At 35.6% G+C, this 15,392-nt stretch overlaps 1 protein-coding gene across 2 annotated transcripts in view; it reads left to right on the top strand.

Moving 5' to 3' along the window:
- Positions 1–15,392, top strand: part of LOC113121067 (trafficking protein particle complex subunit 8-like) — a 50,021-nt gene that overhangs the window by 16,851 nt on the left and 17,778 nt on the right. For both annotated transcript variants that reach the window (XM_026291296.1, XM_026291295.1), the window contains 11 exons: positions 9–109; positions 1,536–1,641; positions 1,799–1,930; positions 7,410–7,634; positions 8,669–8,777; positions 11,249–11,443; positions 12,206–12,372; positions 12,459–12,533; positions 12,645–12,738; positions 12,838–12,995; positions 14,494–14,927. In XM_026291296.1, the coding sequence (XP_026147081.1) occupies positions 9–109; positions 1,536–1,641; positions 1,799–1,930; positions 7,410–7,634; positions 8,669–8,777; positions 11,249–11,443; positions 12,206–12,372; positions 12,459–12,533; positions 12,645–12,738; positions 12,838–12,995; positions 14,494–14,927 (1,796 nt within the window). The remainder of the gene's footprint in view (positions 1–8; positions 110–1,535; positions 1,642–1,798; positions 1,931–7,409; positions 7,635–8,668; positions 8,778–11,248; positions 11,444–12,205; positions 12,373–12,458; positions 12,534–12,644; positions 12,739–12,837; positions 12,996–14,493; positions 14,928–15,392) is intronic.

The raw sequence follows: 15,392 nt of genomic DNA, 5'->3' as shown, positions 1-15,392 counted from the left end.
GTCTATAGGAAATGGCTGCTGTCGCTGCCTTTCTGCAAAGTGGGGCTCCCAGGCCGTACCCAGCCCACTACATGGACACGGCCATTCAGACCTACAGAGATGTGTGCAAGTAAGAACATGTATTTGGTTTTGTAACATGTTACTGCTTCGTTGATTCATATGGAATTATTTTCTTCCTACCCCCATTTATATACTATTTAGTAACATATTGTTTTAGTATTTAAAATGTAAAATTTTTAAAAACTAAATTAAGTAAATCTAATGTTTTTAAAATTAACATTTAATATTAGTTCTTACTTCATTTCGAGTGTTGTAATACATTAAGTAACTACCCAGTTTTTGCTTCAGTGTTTCATACTAAATTTTAAAAACAATTTTAGTACTATTACCATTTCCATTAGTAATTTAAATCAACAAATTCGTAAATTAAATTAGTTTTAGTTCATTCTTTCTGTTTTAGCATCATCAGTATTTTTGTATGATTTTTTTTTTCTTACTATTTTTTAAAGAGGTCATCGGATGCAAAATGCACTTTTACAAGTTTTGAACATAAATGTTTGTTCAGTCCACCACTGTTTCACTGCCAGAGCAGATGTAGACAAGATCGACTCCTAAGTGACTGATTTTATAGTTTAATGTAATAATGAACATAGCAGTCATTATTTACTCCCGACATCTGAGCTGTTTAAGACGCTGTGGATAACACTTGTTTTTGAAGGGAATGCGCCCCTGATCTACCAAAATGCGTCTTTGCGTCTTTGTTTGTTGATTGTTAGCAGGTTTAACTATGAATGCGGTTTAAATGTACTGTCTTCCAGAGAGTGGCTCAGAAGAGAGGGGCAGGGTGAGCAGAGCTCATTTGAATAGGCATTCCATGTCCCCTTTACTAAAAAAAAAAAAAATTTACATTTGTTTTAGTTCTTGTATATTATTTTATTTATCTTTTTAAAATTTGTGTATTTTTATTAAATGAAAAGGCTGGACATTTTTTTTAGGTTGAACATTGCTTCATGTTCTTTTAGAATTTTGTTTTGTATTATTAGTAGCAGTAGTAGTATTTATTTATTTATTTATTTTTATTTTATAAAATATGAATGCGTGTGTGTGTGTGTGTGTGTGTGTAAATTAGTGCTGGGCAACGATTAATTGCAATTAAAATATTTTCAAAATATGTATTGTATGTGTTTGTGTTTATATATGCATAATAAATATACAGAGTACACACAAATATATTATATAAACAAAAGCATTTATTTTGGATGTGATTATTTGCAAGTAATCATTGCCCAGCACTAAAATAAATGTGTACACATTTTCATTATTGCTTAATTTTTTTAGGCCTTGCTAAATGTAATACTTTAGAATTATTTTTGTATTATTTTATTAGTACTTTACATCGTTTTAGTTGTTGCCTCTGTTCTTAGGTCAGATATCAGTTTATGTTGCATAAGTACTTGAGAGATCATTCAGATTTCATTGGAAACCTGCATGCATATGATGTGTGTATGAGACTATTTTTCATGTTTATGTCACAGAAACATGCTATTGGCTGAGAGGTGTTGTCTTTTAAGTGCTGAGATTTTGAAGAGTCAGACCAAATACTCAGATGCTGCTACACTTCTGATCAAGATGACCAGTGAGGTGAGCTCAAGTCCCAGCTGACAGCATTTCTTTATCAAAACTAAACCAAATGTTTTAGAAGTGTACAATTTCAAACAAGTGTTCCCATTTCAAACTCACTCTTTTGGCTAGGCCAATTGCCAATTCAAATCACTTCCTCTCTCTCTCTCTCTGATAGGACTCTGACCTGCGGAGCGCACTCCTATTGGAGCAGGCGGCTCACTGTTTCATTAATATGCGCAGCCCTATGGTGAGGAAGTTTGCCTTCCACATGATACTTGCTGGTCATCGTTTCAGCAAAGCTGGACAGGTAGGACAGCAGACATAAGAAACACTTTCCTAAACTTTACACATCTGTCATTGTCAGCATTAATATTATTAATTAATGATACGTTTTCAGGGGTTTACAGAATTTTGTCTTTGTCTGTGTAGGGCCTGAGAATAAATAAAAAAAAGTCTGACATGCAATGCATTAAATGGATCAAGAGTTGAGATAATTAGAATTTAATTTGATCGAAGACCTGTCATCTGCTGAAATTACAGATAATTTCCCCTTATGATGTCCTCAAAGTGGATAAGATTGCGAGTGGATAGATATATCACTTTCTGGGCATTTAAAGTCATTAACCAATCCTCTCAGCCTTTAGTGGGGCATGGTCAATGCAGAAATTAGGGCTGTGCAAAAAATCTAATGCGATTTTCATGCGTATCTACAGTAAAGGTGCTCCTGTGATTAGTAGTATATCTCCAGCACGTGCATTCAGAGCAAGGTTGCCAGGTTTTCAAAACGAAATCTGCCCAAAATCTTCTAAAAACGCGTTTCAAGAGGGTTACCCGATAATTTATTAATTTTTTATTTTTTCTTGGTGGGGTTCCCTTGGTAAAATTCTCATTTTACGGGCTAAATATCACGTTATTGGGATTGAGATCGTTTCAACCCACTGACAGACAACCGCGGACTTGGCAACACTGGTTCAGATGGAGTGGCATTTACTACAGAGCCGCAGTTCACTGACAATCTACATAAAATCACTTTAAAAATCGCAAGCAATTCAACACAAATTGTATAGAGGAACCCCATGGAAACGCGATTGGGCTGGTTTTGTGAAGTAATTGGGCAGGTTTTGTTATGAAAACCTGGAAACTCTGATCTGAACGTTACATGCTAGAGATATACTTCTAATCACAGGAGTGCATTTACTGACGAGATGTGCATGAAAATCGCATTAGATTTTTTGCACAGCTCTAGCATAAATGCAATTAAATGAGATGATTGTGACCTCTGATAAAGAATGGTTAGTAAGTAAAAACTAAAAACGATGTAGAAGAGAAAATGTATTGCTTAAACCTGAATGGGAAACATTAGGGGTGGGCAATGTGCCAGAAGGCATGATTGACTGATATACATTTTTCAAGTAGTAGAGATTTTGGACTCATCTCTATAGCAGTTAAAGACTCACGTGAAGTTGCTGTGCTGTGTGGTCAAAATTACCCTATCATGATAAAGATAATGATAAATCTCATTAAATAATTTCCCATTTTTGTGCCATATGCATCAGACGTTTAGCCAACAGTCCATGGGCATGACATCTGGGTCATTCTCACGAAACTGTTGAAACGCCATGTCACTAGTGATTTTAGATATTAAACATGCAATTTAGTAATATATAAAAACACCATAATAAAGACAATACTGTTCTCTACCTTGCATTAAGAGTAATTTCAACATAGGAATTAATTATTTTTGCATTTTATTGTGTTTTCTGCTGAAATTCTCATTACCGCAATGCGTCCAGCTGTATCTTAACTTATGTTATGTTGTAATTTAAACAAATTACAATAAAAATATTCTGAAAAAAGTAAATGGATATTCTTCTATAATTTTTCACATGACAGAAAAATGACAGATTGAATATTCATGTACAATAATAATGATACAATAGTGGAAATTTAAAGTGTCCATGACTAATGTTCTCATCCTCTGCAGTATTTTTTGAGGGTAATTTATGCACACAAATTTTTTTTAAATATAAATCTTGATTTTAAATTAAGCAACACATGAGGCAGAACCTTAAAAATACCAACAAGGTAGGCAGATATCTTCATATTGTTCCAGTTAAAAGTGTAAAATTCTCTTGTCAGAACGTGTACACGACAAATTGATTATCATCACCGAAACGGGTAGTTTTCCACATTTAGAAAAATATTAGATTACAAATTTTCTATGAAAATATACTTCATTAATGCCTGATTATATACACCGAGTAAAAAAATTGCTAAATCATCATGGTTTCTCTGTTGTTAGCAAAACATTATAAGACACCTCATCCTCCGCAACACCATTTTCACTCACCGCAACAATTTAAGGCCAGTTGCGGTAGAGAGAACCTCTTTTTCGGTAATGAGAATTTAGTCATACAGACTATTTTTAAATGTATAAAATTACTTATTAAATTAAATATTATTTAATAACAAAACAAAAAAGCTTAAGCAAAGGCTAGGGTGACCAATTTCAGAGAAAACGTTTATACCAACCCACCAAATCCCAGGAAGGAGAGAGACGTTGTGGGTTAGAGGTTACAGCAGGAGTAGTTATCAGAAATTGTTGGGAATTGTTGCATCTATCATTATGAGGACTTTCTATAAGTGTAATGATTTTTATACTGAGCAACAGAACTTTGTGTGTTTGTTTGTGTGTGTGTGTGTGTGTGCGCGCACTGCTGTGCATGTGGACTTTGGATGGGTTAAATGCAGAGCACAAATTCTGAATATGGGTCACCATACTTGGCTGTATGTCATATTGGAATAATTTCTAAAGGATCATTTGACACTGAAACCTGGAGTAATGATGCTGAAAATTCAGCTTTGTCACCACAGAAATACAATTCTGGTTTAAAGTATATTAAAAAGATAACCATCACTTTATCGTAATATTACTGTTTTTACTGTAGTTCTGATCAAATAAATGCAGCCTTGATGAGCAGAAGAGGCTTTAAAAAACATATTATTTTTTTATTATTGATGCTAAACTTTTGAATGGCAGTGTATTTAAATATGACAAAATGCAGCAGTTTTAAATTCGAATTCAAAAACAATTATTAAAGAATGGTTAGGGTTAAATTGAAGGAGAACATCTTTATGGAAAAAATAAAAATATATTGTGAACCATCTTTTTAGGAATGAGCGATTTTGGATAAACTTTAGGTAAACACTTGGGTATACTCTTTACCTGAACCAACTCTTTCAGTAGAAAGAAAAAAATCCACTTGAGTTATCAAAGACTACATTCCCACTGTCAATGACAATTAATAAATAGTTATTACATAATTATATGATTATTACATAAAATATAAAATAAAATAAGAAACATTGTTTTGTAATAATGTATTGTGAATATTTTTTTAATAATAAAACTAAATTTACAAAACTAATATTAGTCTTGTTTGTTTTCTAACATTGCACTATTAAGTATTTATTTTTGTGGAAAACCACAGGGTCCCCTTTAAACAGCTTCTCTAAAAACTTATTCATAAAGCAGCTGTGACAGAATTTTACTAAGGAATGGGGAGAAATCTTAAGCTAAGAAAAAGAGTGAGGATGACCTTTTTGGTATGGATGATGTCAGCATGATTACTAACTACACCCACAGTGATTGGCTGATAAGGGATGGGTATCTGTCAGTTATTTTATAATAGAAATATTGTAGAATGAGATACCATGTTGCCATAATCAAATAAAGATTTCAAAATAAAAATGTTGCAATATTCAAATAAAGTTTGAACTAGAGTGTCACTAATTAAACAAGCATATGTTCAGCTAATTGTCAGCCTCTACATGTCTGCATCTTATAAATAATTGTAATATGTATAAGCAGCCTTTTAATTAACAGACTAGAATTATTATGGCTGATATGATAGTAAGATTTAGTACAAAGGTAAAATAAATCCAAACTGGATTGCTGTGGAAACAATCATACACATTTTAGGATTGTGTATGATTTGGTCTTTGTGATTTAGCTGTCCTCTTGACTACCACTAACTTTTCACAGATTTAAGAGCTGATTTTTACATAAAAACACTTTATGAAGTACTTGAAGAAGAGTCAAAGAGTCCTAAAGATGTGGAGTTAGGAGCAACATTTAGTTTCACTTAAAATATTTTGTGAAAATGGCCCCTGGTGTTTTTACCCTATGTTATCTAGTTATGAAGCACTGTAAAATAATTTACGCCAATATTATCTAATTTATTTTCTACATTAAATATTATTTGTTTTGACTGTACCACATACTTAATATGCCTATTATCATTGCCGAAATCATGAACCTCATTTCCGTAACCTATGTATCATTACCACAACATGCATTCTTTTAAGATTTATTTAAGAAATTGAAAAATAGTAGTCTGCTTTTAAATGTATGTGCAGAATTTATACATTATGTTCTTTCAGGTTTGCCACATCATTTTGAAAATATTTCAGTTTTTAATTAAAAAATTAATAAAAATGGGTTGCAAAATGCGGAAGGGGTTGCGGTAATGAGACTTTTAACGACATGTTTTGGAAAATATGTTCAAAAAATTGTTAAATTGTCAGTAAAACTTATTTCAATTATGGTCACCGACACTTCAGACCTGGCTCTTAATGCTTAAAAATAAAATTTGTTGATACAAACATTTTTTAAAATGTCGTATATGAAATCTTTGAAACTACGATTTCGTGAGAATCACCCATCTGAGGCTGAGACTATTCCTCATCCTCAATAGCATTTGAAGGAACTAAAACAGACTAAAACTGCTAGCTGAAAACAGACCTGATTTTGACAGTATAAAAAGGGTCTTGTTTTACACTACCATTGCGAAATTTTTACCAAAGTATGTTATATACATTTCATTAAGACCCTAAAGAATCCACTTGGGCAATGAAAAAAATGGGCAATGTTTAACAGTATTGCGGAATCCGGGCAGCTCTTAAAGAGACAGCAGTCTTAAATCCCTGCTGTTTATCATTCATGTTAATTACACAACAAAATAAATAATATCTCTCACTGCTCTTGACTACATCACTTTTGTCACTTTAAAAATAAATATATTTTGTTTACATATTTGATTACATGTAGCATTTCTTAATTGTTCTACTGTAGTTTTTATGCATATCTTCATATTAAGTTTTTTTTTTTGTCCTTTTGTTTGTAATTTTTTTCTTATTCTTTCATTGCTGACCTGTTCTTGTCTACGGTGAGATTTGTATTATTATTTAAATTTTGTTTTAGATGGTTTCAAGAATTATGATATTTATATAATATATTTTAATCGAAATATTTTACATCTTAAAGATTTTATTTAAAGCAAAAACAATTATATTTTTTGAAGCATACCGTTGACCGTGAAATTAAATTTACTCATTGTGGTACAAATTTTTTATCATATTGCCCACCCCAAGGGAACATACAGTACATACTCTTGCTCTATGCCAGGCCTCGTCTTTGGTGTCAAATGCTGATATCTTGCTTACTATTAACGTTTGATTGACTCATCTGAGTTTGCTTTTTATTGCCATGAATAAATCAAAAGCTTGCAAGGCATCTGAAAAGCCACTGGCTCTGAAGTGATAAGAAAAAGCTGTGTTTACAGAGTCTGATGAGGTCAGGCTGTCAGTTTTCACCTGGAAGCTGATGCTGCTTTAACAGCTTTGGGGAAGCTATTGCTGTCTCAGTAACATGAAGTGCTCTCACAGATGCAGACACATTCTTTTAATGTGTCCATCAGTTCACACGGTCTCACTTTCTGTTACAGAAGAGACATGCATTGAGGTGCTACTGCCAGGCTTTGCAGGTGTATAAAGGTAAAGGCTGGACACTGGCTGAAGATCACATCAACTTCACCATCGGTCGGCAGTCCTTCACTCTGCGGCAGCCAGAGAATGCAGTTGCCGCCTTCCGGCACATTCTCATCAACGACAGCAAACAGTCAGCTGTGCAGCAGGCTGCTTTCCTCAGGGAATACCTCTATGTGTACAAGGTTAGCAACACACAATCTGAATCAAATTACTTGCGACTCTGTTTATTCACACCAGGAATGATAACCATATGATAACCATATTAGTGTCCACACCAACAGATGACAACGTTCTGTTTTTTTTTTTTTAGAGAGCACTGCAGTTTTGTCGTCTGTCACTTTATGGTGATTACTGTTTGGTTGAATAGTAAAAATGTCATGATGGTTACACCACATTATGTTTTTACTTCTTAACCAAGTAGTAAACGCTAATAGTAAAAAGAGCTGTTTTCACAGTGAACCTGCATTTGATCTTGTTTTGCTCTCAGAAAGCAGCTAGACTCTGGCAGTGTCACATTCAGGCCACTGACCCAGTTTCTTTCCCCCACCACAATCAGACTTTAGCCCTGAGTTTATCTGTCTGTGTCTCTGCATGAGACTGCTCTTTTGTCATTGTTTGGTTGAGTCTTTTTCATCAGCGCTCTGGCCTTGGGTTGTTCTGGTCCACGGAACTCCATCATCTTCAAGCATCCAGCCTGAATGCATAATAAGAAGAAATTACAACATTCTTCTTGTTTTGTTTCTTAATGGGAGTTTTATGGTCCCACTCTAGCACTCCAGGAACAGCTGTGTAAAATAGCAGTGTCATGCAGCATAGACAGCAAAAATAACACAATGATACAGCACATGATCATCTATAGACACATTTCCATGATTCAAAACTGAAATTAGTCTTTCGAATGTGGTTATTTACAGTGTAATTCCAATTTTATTTTAGTATTATATGCTCTGTAGTATGTATTTTAAATTATTTTTTTGCTATTTTAGTTAAAAACTTGGGATAGTTCTTTATACTCCTAGTTCTTTGCAGGCCTTAACACTGTAAAGTGTGTGTATAATGTGCAGAAGCACTGTGCAATCATATGTTTGGCCAATCAGAAGGCACTGATTGAAGGCATGGTACTCGGCGAATGCCTGAACACAACTTGTATGTGAAAAGAAGAGCCGTTTCTCCAAGTGTTGTTGATATTTTTGACACGTTGACCTTTTGCCCTCAGAGCATGAGTCAGTTGACCGGTGACAGCTCCCTCCCGCAGCTGCCTCTGCCCTTCGTGCACAGCTCACAAACACGTGTGTTCTTCGGCCATGAGCGCAGACTCGCCGAAGGTAAACACCCTCTGTCTGTCTCTCACATTCATGTCCACAAGAAAGTGATAGTTCACATGAACATGATGAAAAAAAGTGTCTTTTAGTCACCCCTCATTTTGTTCCAAACTGTTATGCATTTCTATTTTCTGTGGAACACAAAAGAAGATATTTGACAAAATGTTCAGGCTGCGCTCAAGCATACAGTTAAAATGAACAGAGGTTAGGGTTGGCAAAATCCCCACCAAAAATGCCAAATATCCATGATATATTCTATATGTATTCTATAAAAAATTTCAGCAATGATACATTGAGCTAATTAAACGCAATAAATACAATAAGTAAGTTTTGTTTTATTTTCATTTGTTTGAAGACTGGAATAATGATGCCGAAAATTCAGCTTTACATCACAGGAATAAAAAGTTATTTTAATTTGTAATAATGTCACATTATACTATTTTACTGTATTTTTGGTCAAATTAATGCAGCCTTTGTGAACATAAGATATTACAAAATCTTACCAACCCTAAACCATTCAACGAAATATTCCAAGCATTGTGTGAGCATCAGACTGTTATTCACAGTTGTGAAAAAGTCGTTATTCACTACAAAAAGCAAGCGTATTGCCTTGAAAGTGACCTGAACAATGATATAATTGACTGTTCCTGCACACTAATACACATAGCACAGCGCCAGTGTCATGAATGACATATTTTAACATCCACATTATGTTGAGATGACCTTTTCCCCATCATGCCCACAGTGAAATGAAGATGAACACCACACCATTTATATACTCCGATAAAAAAAGCAATTTCCAGCGAGAACCTCAAATGAGACTCAAAAAAGAGGAGCATTGCTGAGGGGCTTTTCCTTACATGACAGAATAAATTACATTTAAAATAAGAGAAAGGACATCGGCTACCACATTCCATATCTGCAACCAGCTTCACTTCAATTAAAGAGACGCAAACAAAACGACTCATTTCAGGAATATCACAGAAGTCAGATGCGTGTTTAAAAAAAAGTGAGTAAACGATGGAGCGAAGAGAACAAGCCTGAGGTGTGAAAACCTTTTTAATTAAATTATTTTCCCGGAACTCGAGCTGGAAGCGAGGGAGGCTTTAGTGGTGTGTGTTGAATGATGAATGCATGGACCTGTTGTCTCTTCCAATGCGCCGCTTGCTTGCCTGAGGCTTTGAATCCCAAATATCCTTTGAGACATCGGCTGATTGGACAAAAGCCAACTCTCTTGGGATTATATATTCTTGATTTCCATATTTTTCCCTTCCGCTGCCATGATTTGTCAGTCATATTTGTAACGAGAGAAGAAATGTGTGAAGGGAAACCCAATGATCATGTTATTCAGCATGAATGGAAATGATCCAAAAGACGAGTCTTGAGCTTCAGTGGAAGGCAAAACATTCTCTGAAGTGTCACAACATCAATGTCACAAATTCACTTATTTGGTTAGCAACATATACAATTTCATTCCCAGATAATTTTGGTTATTTCCAAATTTTGAATCCTAGATTTCTGTGTGACCTCGGTTTGTTGGACTCAACAGTGTGTCCGAAAATACAGTAAAATATCATATTTATTCCTTTGAAGGCAAAGCTAAAGTTTCAGCATCATTACTCCAGTCTTCACGTGATTCTGTCAGAAATTATTTTAATATTCTGATTCGTTGCCCAATAAACATTTCTTATTATTAGTGTTGAAAACAGTACAAATTTTTGTTTAAAGCTTGATGCATTTTTTAAGGATTATTCGATAGATAGAAAATACTTAATTTGTGAATAAATACTGCTAAGTATGTAAATCTTTACTGTTGATATTGGTCAGTTTCATTGGTCCTTGCTGAATAAATGTATTGATCTCTTTTAAAAAATCCCCCCAAATTTTGTATACCATATTTTTCGGACAATAAGTCGCACCTGAGTATAAGTTGCATCAGTCAAAAAACAGGAGCACCGAGCATCATAGAGCGCCCTCCCGTGGCTGGAGACGGTAATGTTTTTTTTTTTTGGTTCAGTTCTCTTAGTTCATTTCTCTTGGTTCATGTCAAATTAATTTTGATAAGTCGCACCTGACTATAAGTCACAGGACCAGCCAAACTATGAAAAAGTTTTATAGTCCAGAAAATACGGTAATATAATATAATATACATTTATTGTATGTGCAGGACAGACTTTTTGTAAAGGATACATTTTTCTGCGTTGTACTATATTCCAGCTAAATATTTTAACCTGCTTTTTCTTGTATAATTATGCATGCTGTTTCTATTAACATATTAAGACAACATTTAGTATTTTTTATTAATGCTTTATTACTACAATTTAAACAAGTTGAGAGTAAAATTGTGTTTAATGAGTGAACAGAATGTAAAGTTTTATTTACACGTCTATACTAATTTGAACAAAAGTTTTGATATTTATGTTTTGTCTCACCTGTATGTGATCATGGAAGCTCTGGCTTTCTTTTTTCCACAGGTGAGAAACAAGCTGCGACGCATGTGTCTTTGGATCAGGAGTTTGACCGGGATCTTTCCCCGCTGTGGAGGGAGTTGGAAGAGCGGGTCGTCGCCGTGGCAAATAAAGGGACGGTTCCAATCACCTTCCAGCCCTCCCAATGCTGTCTGAACAGTCAGACAGACAACCTCAGATACCCCCTCGCTGTAGTGGAGGGTATGTTTTTCCCTCCTACATCACAGCATTTTTGTCGGTGCTTTGTATCTGGTCTTCTTATTTTTGATTTGAACACATCTATATTGCCTGCATTTTTCCATTTACAAACTCTGTGGAATTCTGTGGAAGTTTTGATGCACTTTAGGGTCTTCGTTATTGCGTTTGATGTCTTGTGGGGCTGTTTTTTTTTTTTTGTTGTTTATTAGTGTGTTTTACATTGGACTGAGATGAATTATTCACCATTTGCTTTCCTCTGTTTCATGAAATCTAAAAGAGAACTAATGAAGCATAGCACCTTCTGTCTTGCAGCCTCATCAGTGGTATTTGTAGTGCTGCAAGTAAAACTAGTATTGATCCTAGAAATGCATTAGTTATCATGATACTGTACATTCACCTGTCAACACCCCACGGCGAAAGGGGAAGAGTAAAGAGGAACAGGAAGAACCTGCAAACACCCTTTGGTAATGCTGCCATGTTACTAGTTATATTAAATCCTCATTAGCAAATATTTCAGCAGCATAGCACATCAAATAAAACGCACTGTTTTTCGACAAAAACTCTTGAATAGTTCAAAAGAAACAAACATTTCAGGATTTTTTCTCTAAAGTGGACTTCAGGGACCAAAAGGTTGAAGCTCCAAATTGCATTTTTTTTTCATAAAAACCTTAAATTCTGGTACATTTTCAGATCCGAGTCATGTATTGTTCCTGTCATGTCGTCCGCTGTTATTTTATTGGCTTCTTTCTTGTTTTTGCGTCATAGAGCCCATCATTGTGGAGGTGGTTTTCCGTAACCTCCTGAAGGTTCCTCTGGCTCTGTCGGCTCTGTCTCTGCTGTGGAAGTTTACTCCGAAAGACTTCTCAGATCCTCAGGGCAGCACAGCTGGAGAAACCATCACCAATGAGAAAGAGGCAGCATTTTTGAAAGAAGTAAGGCTGTTAATTGTCTCCCGGTTCACCATGCCTAATGAGTTTCTCATCAGTTTGATTAACTTCTACATTTGAATCCATCCCAGACCACGGCCCTCAATGACATCATTGATACGCAAGTCATTCCACAGTTCACCATAACTCCAGAGGAGACCAAAGTGGTTTGTGCACCTATTTCCTTTTATCTCTACTCTTCTAATTCATCTTTCTCCCCACTGCTATACATGAATTGGCTTTGTGTTCTTTTGTTTGCTCTGGTTTCACTTTCTCAGGCCCGTTTGAAGTTGCTCCCTCATAAAACTGGAGAGTTGCATGTTCTCGGTGTGGTGTACAACCTGGGCACCGGAGAAGTGGACAACAGTGAAGGTGTATAACAAACACTCGCTCTTTGATGTTTTGTAGACACTGAAACCAACAGTTAAAGTTATTTATCTGATGTAAGACTAACTGATCTTCGTGCTGCAGGCTCGCTGGCCGGGGATCTGATGTGTGTTCGTGGACAGCAGAATCTGGAGATCCAGGGACCCAGACTCAATATGACCAAAGAAGAAAAGACTTCCGTCAGATATGGACCAGATCGCCGCCTGGACCCCATTATCACTCCTCCTATGCCCTTATTGGAGGTGTGTTTGAGAAAATCGAGGCTGTTTAATGATTTACAGTGCTCATATTGCAGTGCCTGAGTGATGTATTGAATATTTACAATATATTCACATTGATTTTGGTGGGGATGTATAAATTTATGCTATATTGTGAATATTGCAGTCATTTAAATAATTTATTAGCACAAATCAAGCAAGTGCAAGTTCAGTTTATTTATTTTTTTAATCCATTCAATATGTCTCTATCATTTGAAGAAGTGGTATATTCAAAAATAAAAAATTACTGAAAATGTATCACACTCAGGCCATTCAAGATGTAGATAAATTTGTTTCTTTATTGCAACATATTTAGCATCACATCACTTGCTCACCAATGGATCCTCTGCAGTGAATGGGTGCCGTCAGAATGAGTGTCCAAACAGCTGATAGAAACATTGTAATAATCCACAAGTAATCCACAGCACTGCAGTCCATCACTTTACAACTTGTGAAAATCAAATCCATCATTTTCTTCAAACCATTGCTTCTGGATAAAATACCTCTATCGATAATATTGTTTTCTTCAGTTAATATGTTGTCTCATCTGAATCAGGAGAAATATGCACAGAGATCAAGCACCCCTTACAAGCAAAAACTGTCCTACACAAATATGTTGGTGGATTTTGATGTGCGAGTTTAACAGATGATGTTTGTTTTTTTGTTTTTTTTTCACTCAAGGAAGGGTTTATATGGAATATGGAATCATATATTAACCAGAAGCAAGAGTTTAATCTAGTTAAGTACTTAAGTCTTGATTGATTTGTTTATTACAAAAACAGATTTTCACTTCAGAAGTTGGTAATTGATGGACAGGTTTATTTGTGTATTGTGATGTTTTTAGCAGCTGTTTTGGACTCTCATTGTGATGGCACCCATTCACGGCAGAGGATCCATTTGTGAGCAAGCGATGTAATGCAAAATTTCTTTAATGTTGGCATTATATTGAAGATTTTGTTTTAAGTTACCAGTCTACATTGATGACTTCTGAGGACACGCTACTGCAATTGGTGGATTTAAGTTTTTATTTCAAGGCATTGAATCTCTTTTTAAAAAGATGGGGAACAAAATCCTCAAGGACGTTCAGCTTTGTTTTTTTAGTTATGTCTGTGAAATTATTGATTTTGACTGACTGAAAGACTTTCATTGAGTGCTCTTATTTCTATTAGTTTGAACTTTTGCACTCAATTGGTGTGATATTGTCAATTTTATATGGACCTTTCTCTGCTTGTAACAAAAGAATGATTAATTATGGTTTTTACTTAGTTTAACTGTGGCTTTGCTCTCGGTTTAACCCTTTCAGGCCCAGACACAATTCTGATTTTATGTTATCCCTTAATTATATTTTTCTTTCTGTTCCTGGCAGGGTTAAGTGGTGGTTATTTGCAAGAATAAGCTAGATGTGCACCAGATATGATATCAATAGTCAGACCTCTGTTGGATAAACCATGCAATTACTGTTTCTCTTTCCTTCTCCACCCAGGTGTTTTTCATTAACTTCCCCACTGGTTTACTGTGTGGTGAGATCCGCAAAGCGTGGGTGGAGTTTGTGAATGTGAGTGCAGTCCCTCTCACTGGTCTTCGGGTGGCGTCCACACACCCAGAGTTCTTCACGTTCGGGAGTGCCACCTCTGACCTCACCCCAGTGACCCCCACGGCAGCTGAACACTGTTCTGCATACAAGACTGTGGCCATGCCCCCATCAGTGGCGACCGTGTCGCTGGTGTCTCCAGCAGCGTTCGGGGTCACCAACGGTGACCGGCCAGTAGTGGCAGAGATTCCTTTATCACAAGGTGTGTTGGGACCTGGGGAGGCGTTGCAGATCCCATTATGGCTCAGGGGCCCCGACCGAGAGGGTGTCCATGAAATCAACTTCCTCTTTTACTATGAGAGTACAGAGAAGACCGCCAAACTCAGGTACATGGCCGTTTATGCTTTATTTTGACTAATAATGGACAGTAATAAGAACTGAGCAGAGTTTGTTTAAGAAGGTTTTTGTCAGGCCAATGTAGCTTCTTTGGGTGTATATATTGTGTGGTATTATTAAATCACTAAGTTAATTTTATTAATTAATCCACTTATTTTCCTTTTGCATTCTAAGAAATTAAACACAACTAAGACTTCACATGGTAGTAGTAGTAGCCTGTTGTTTAAATATATGTGCTGCTTCATCAGAATGAGCTTTATTCACCACCTTAAGTGTGTTTGAACAAAATAATTTGTGGTTTTACAGGAGCTCTTGATACATACATAGAAATAACTATATATATATATATATATATATATATATATATATATATATGTGTGTGTGTGTGTGTGTGTGTGTGTGTGTGTGTGTGTGTGTGCCTGTGTACATACATATAAACATAAGATAGTTATAGA

The sequence above is a fragment of the Carassius auratus genome, chromosome 20, assembly GCF_003368295.1.
Source record: "Carassius auratus strain Wakin chromosome 20, ASM336829v1, whole genome shotgun sequence".
Classification (NCBI taxonomy): domain Eukaryota; kingdom Metazoa; phylum Chordata; class Actinopteri; order Cypriniformes; family Cyprinidae; genus Carassius; species Carassius auratus.
This window is presented reverse-complemented; position numbering and strand designations above follow the sequence as displayed.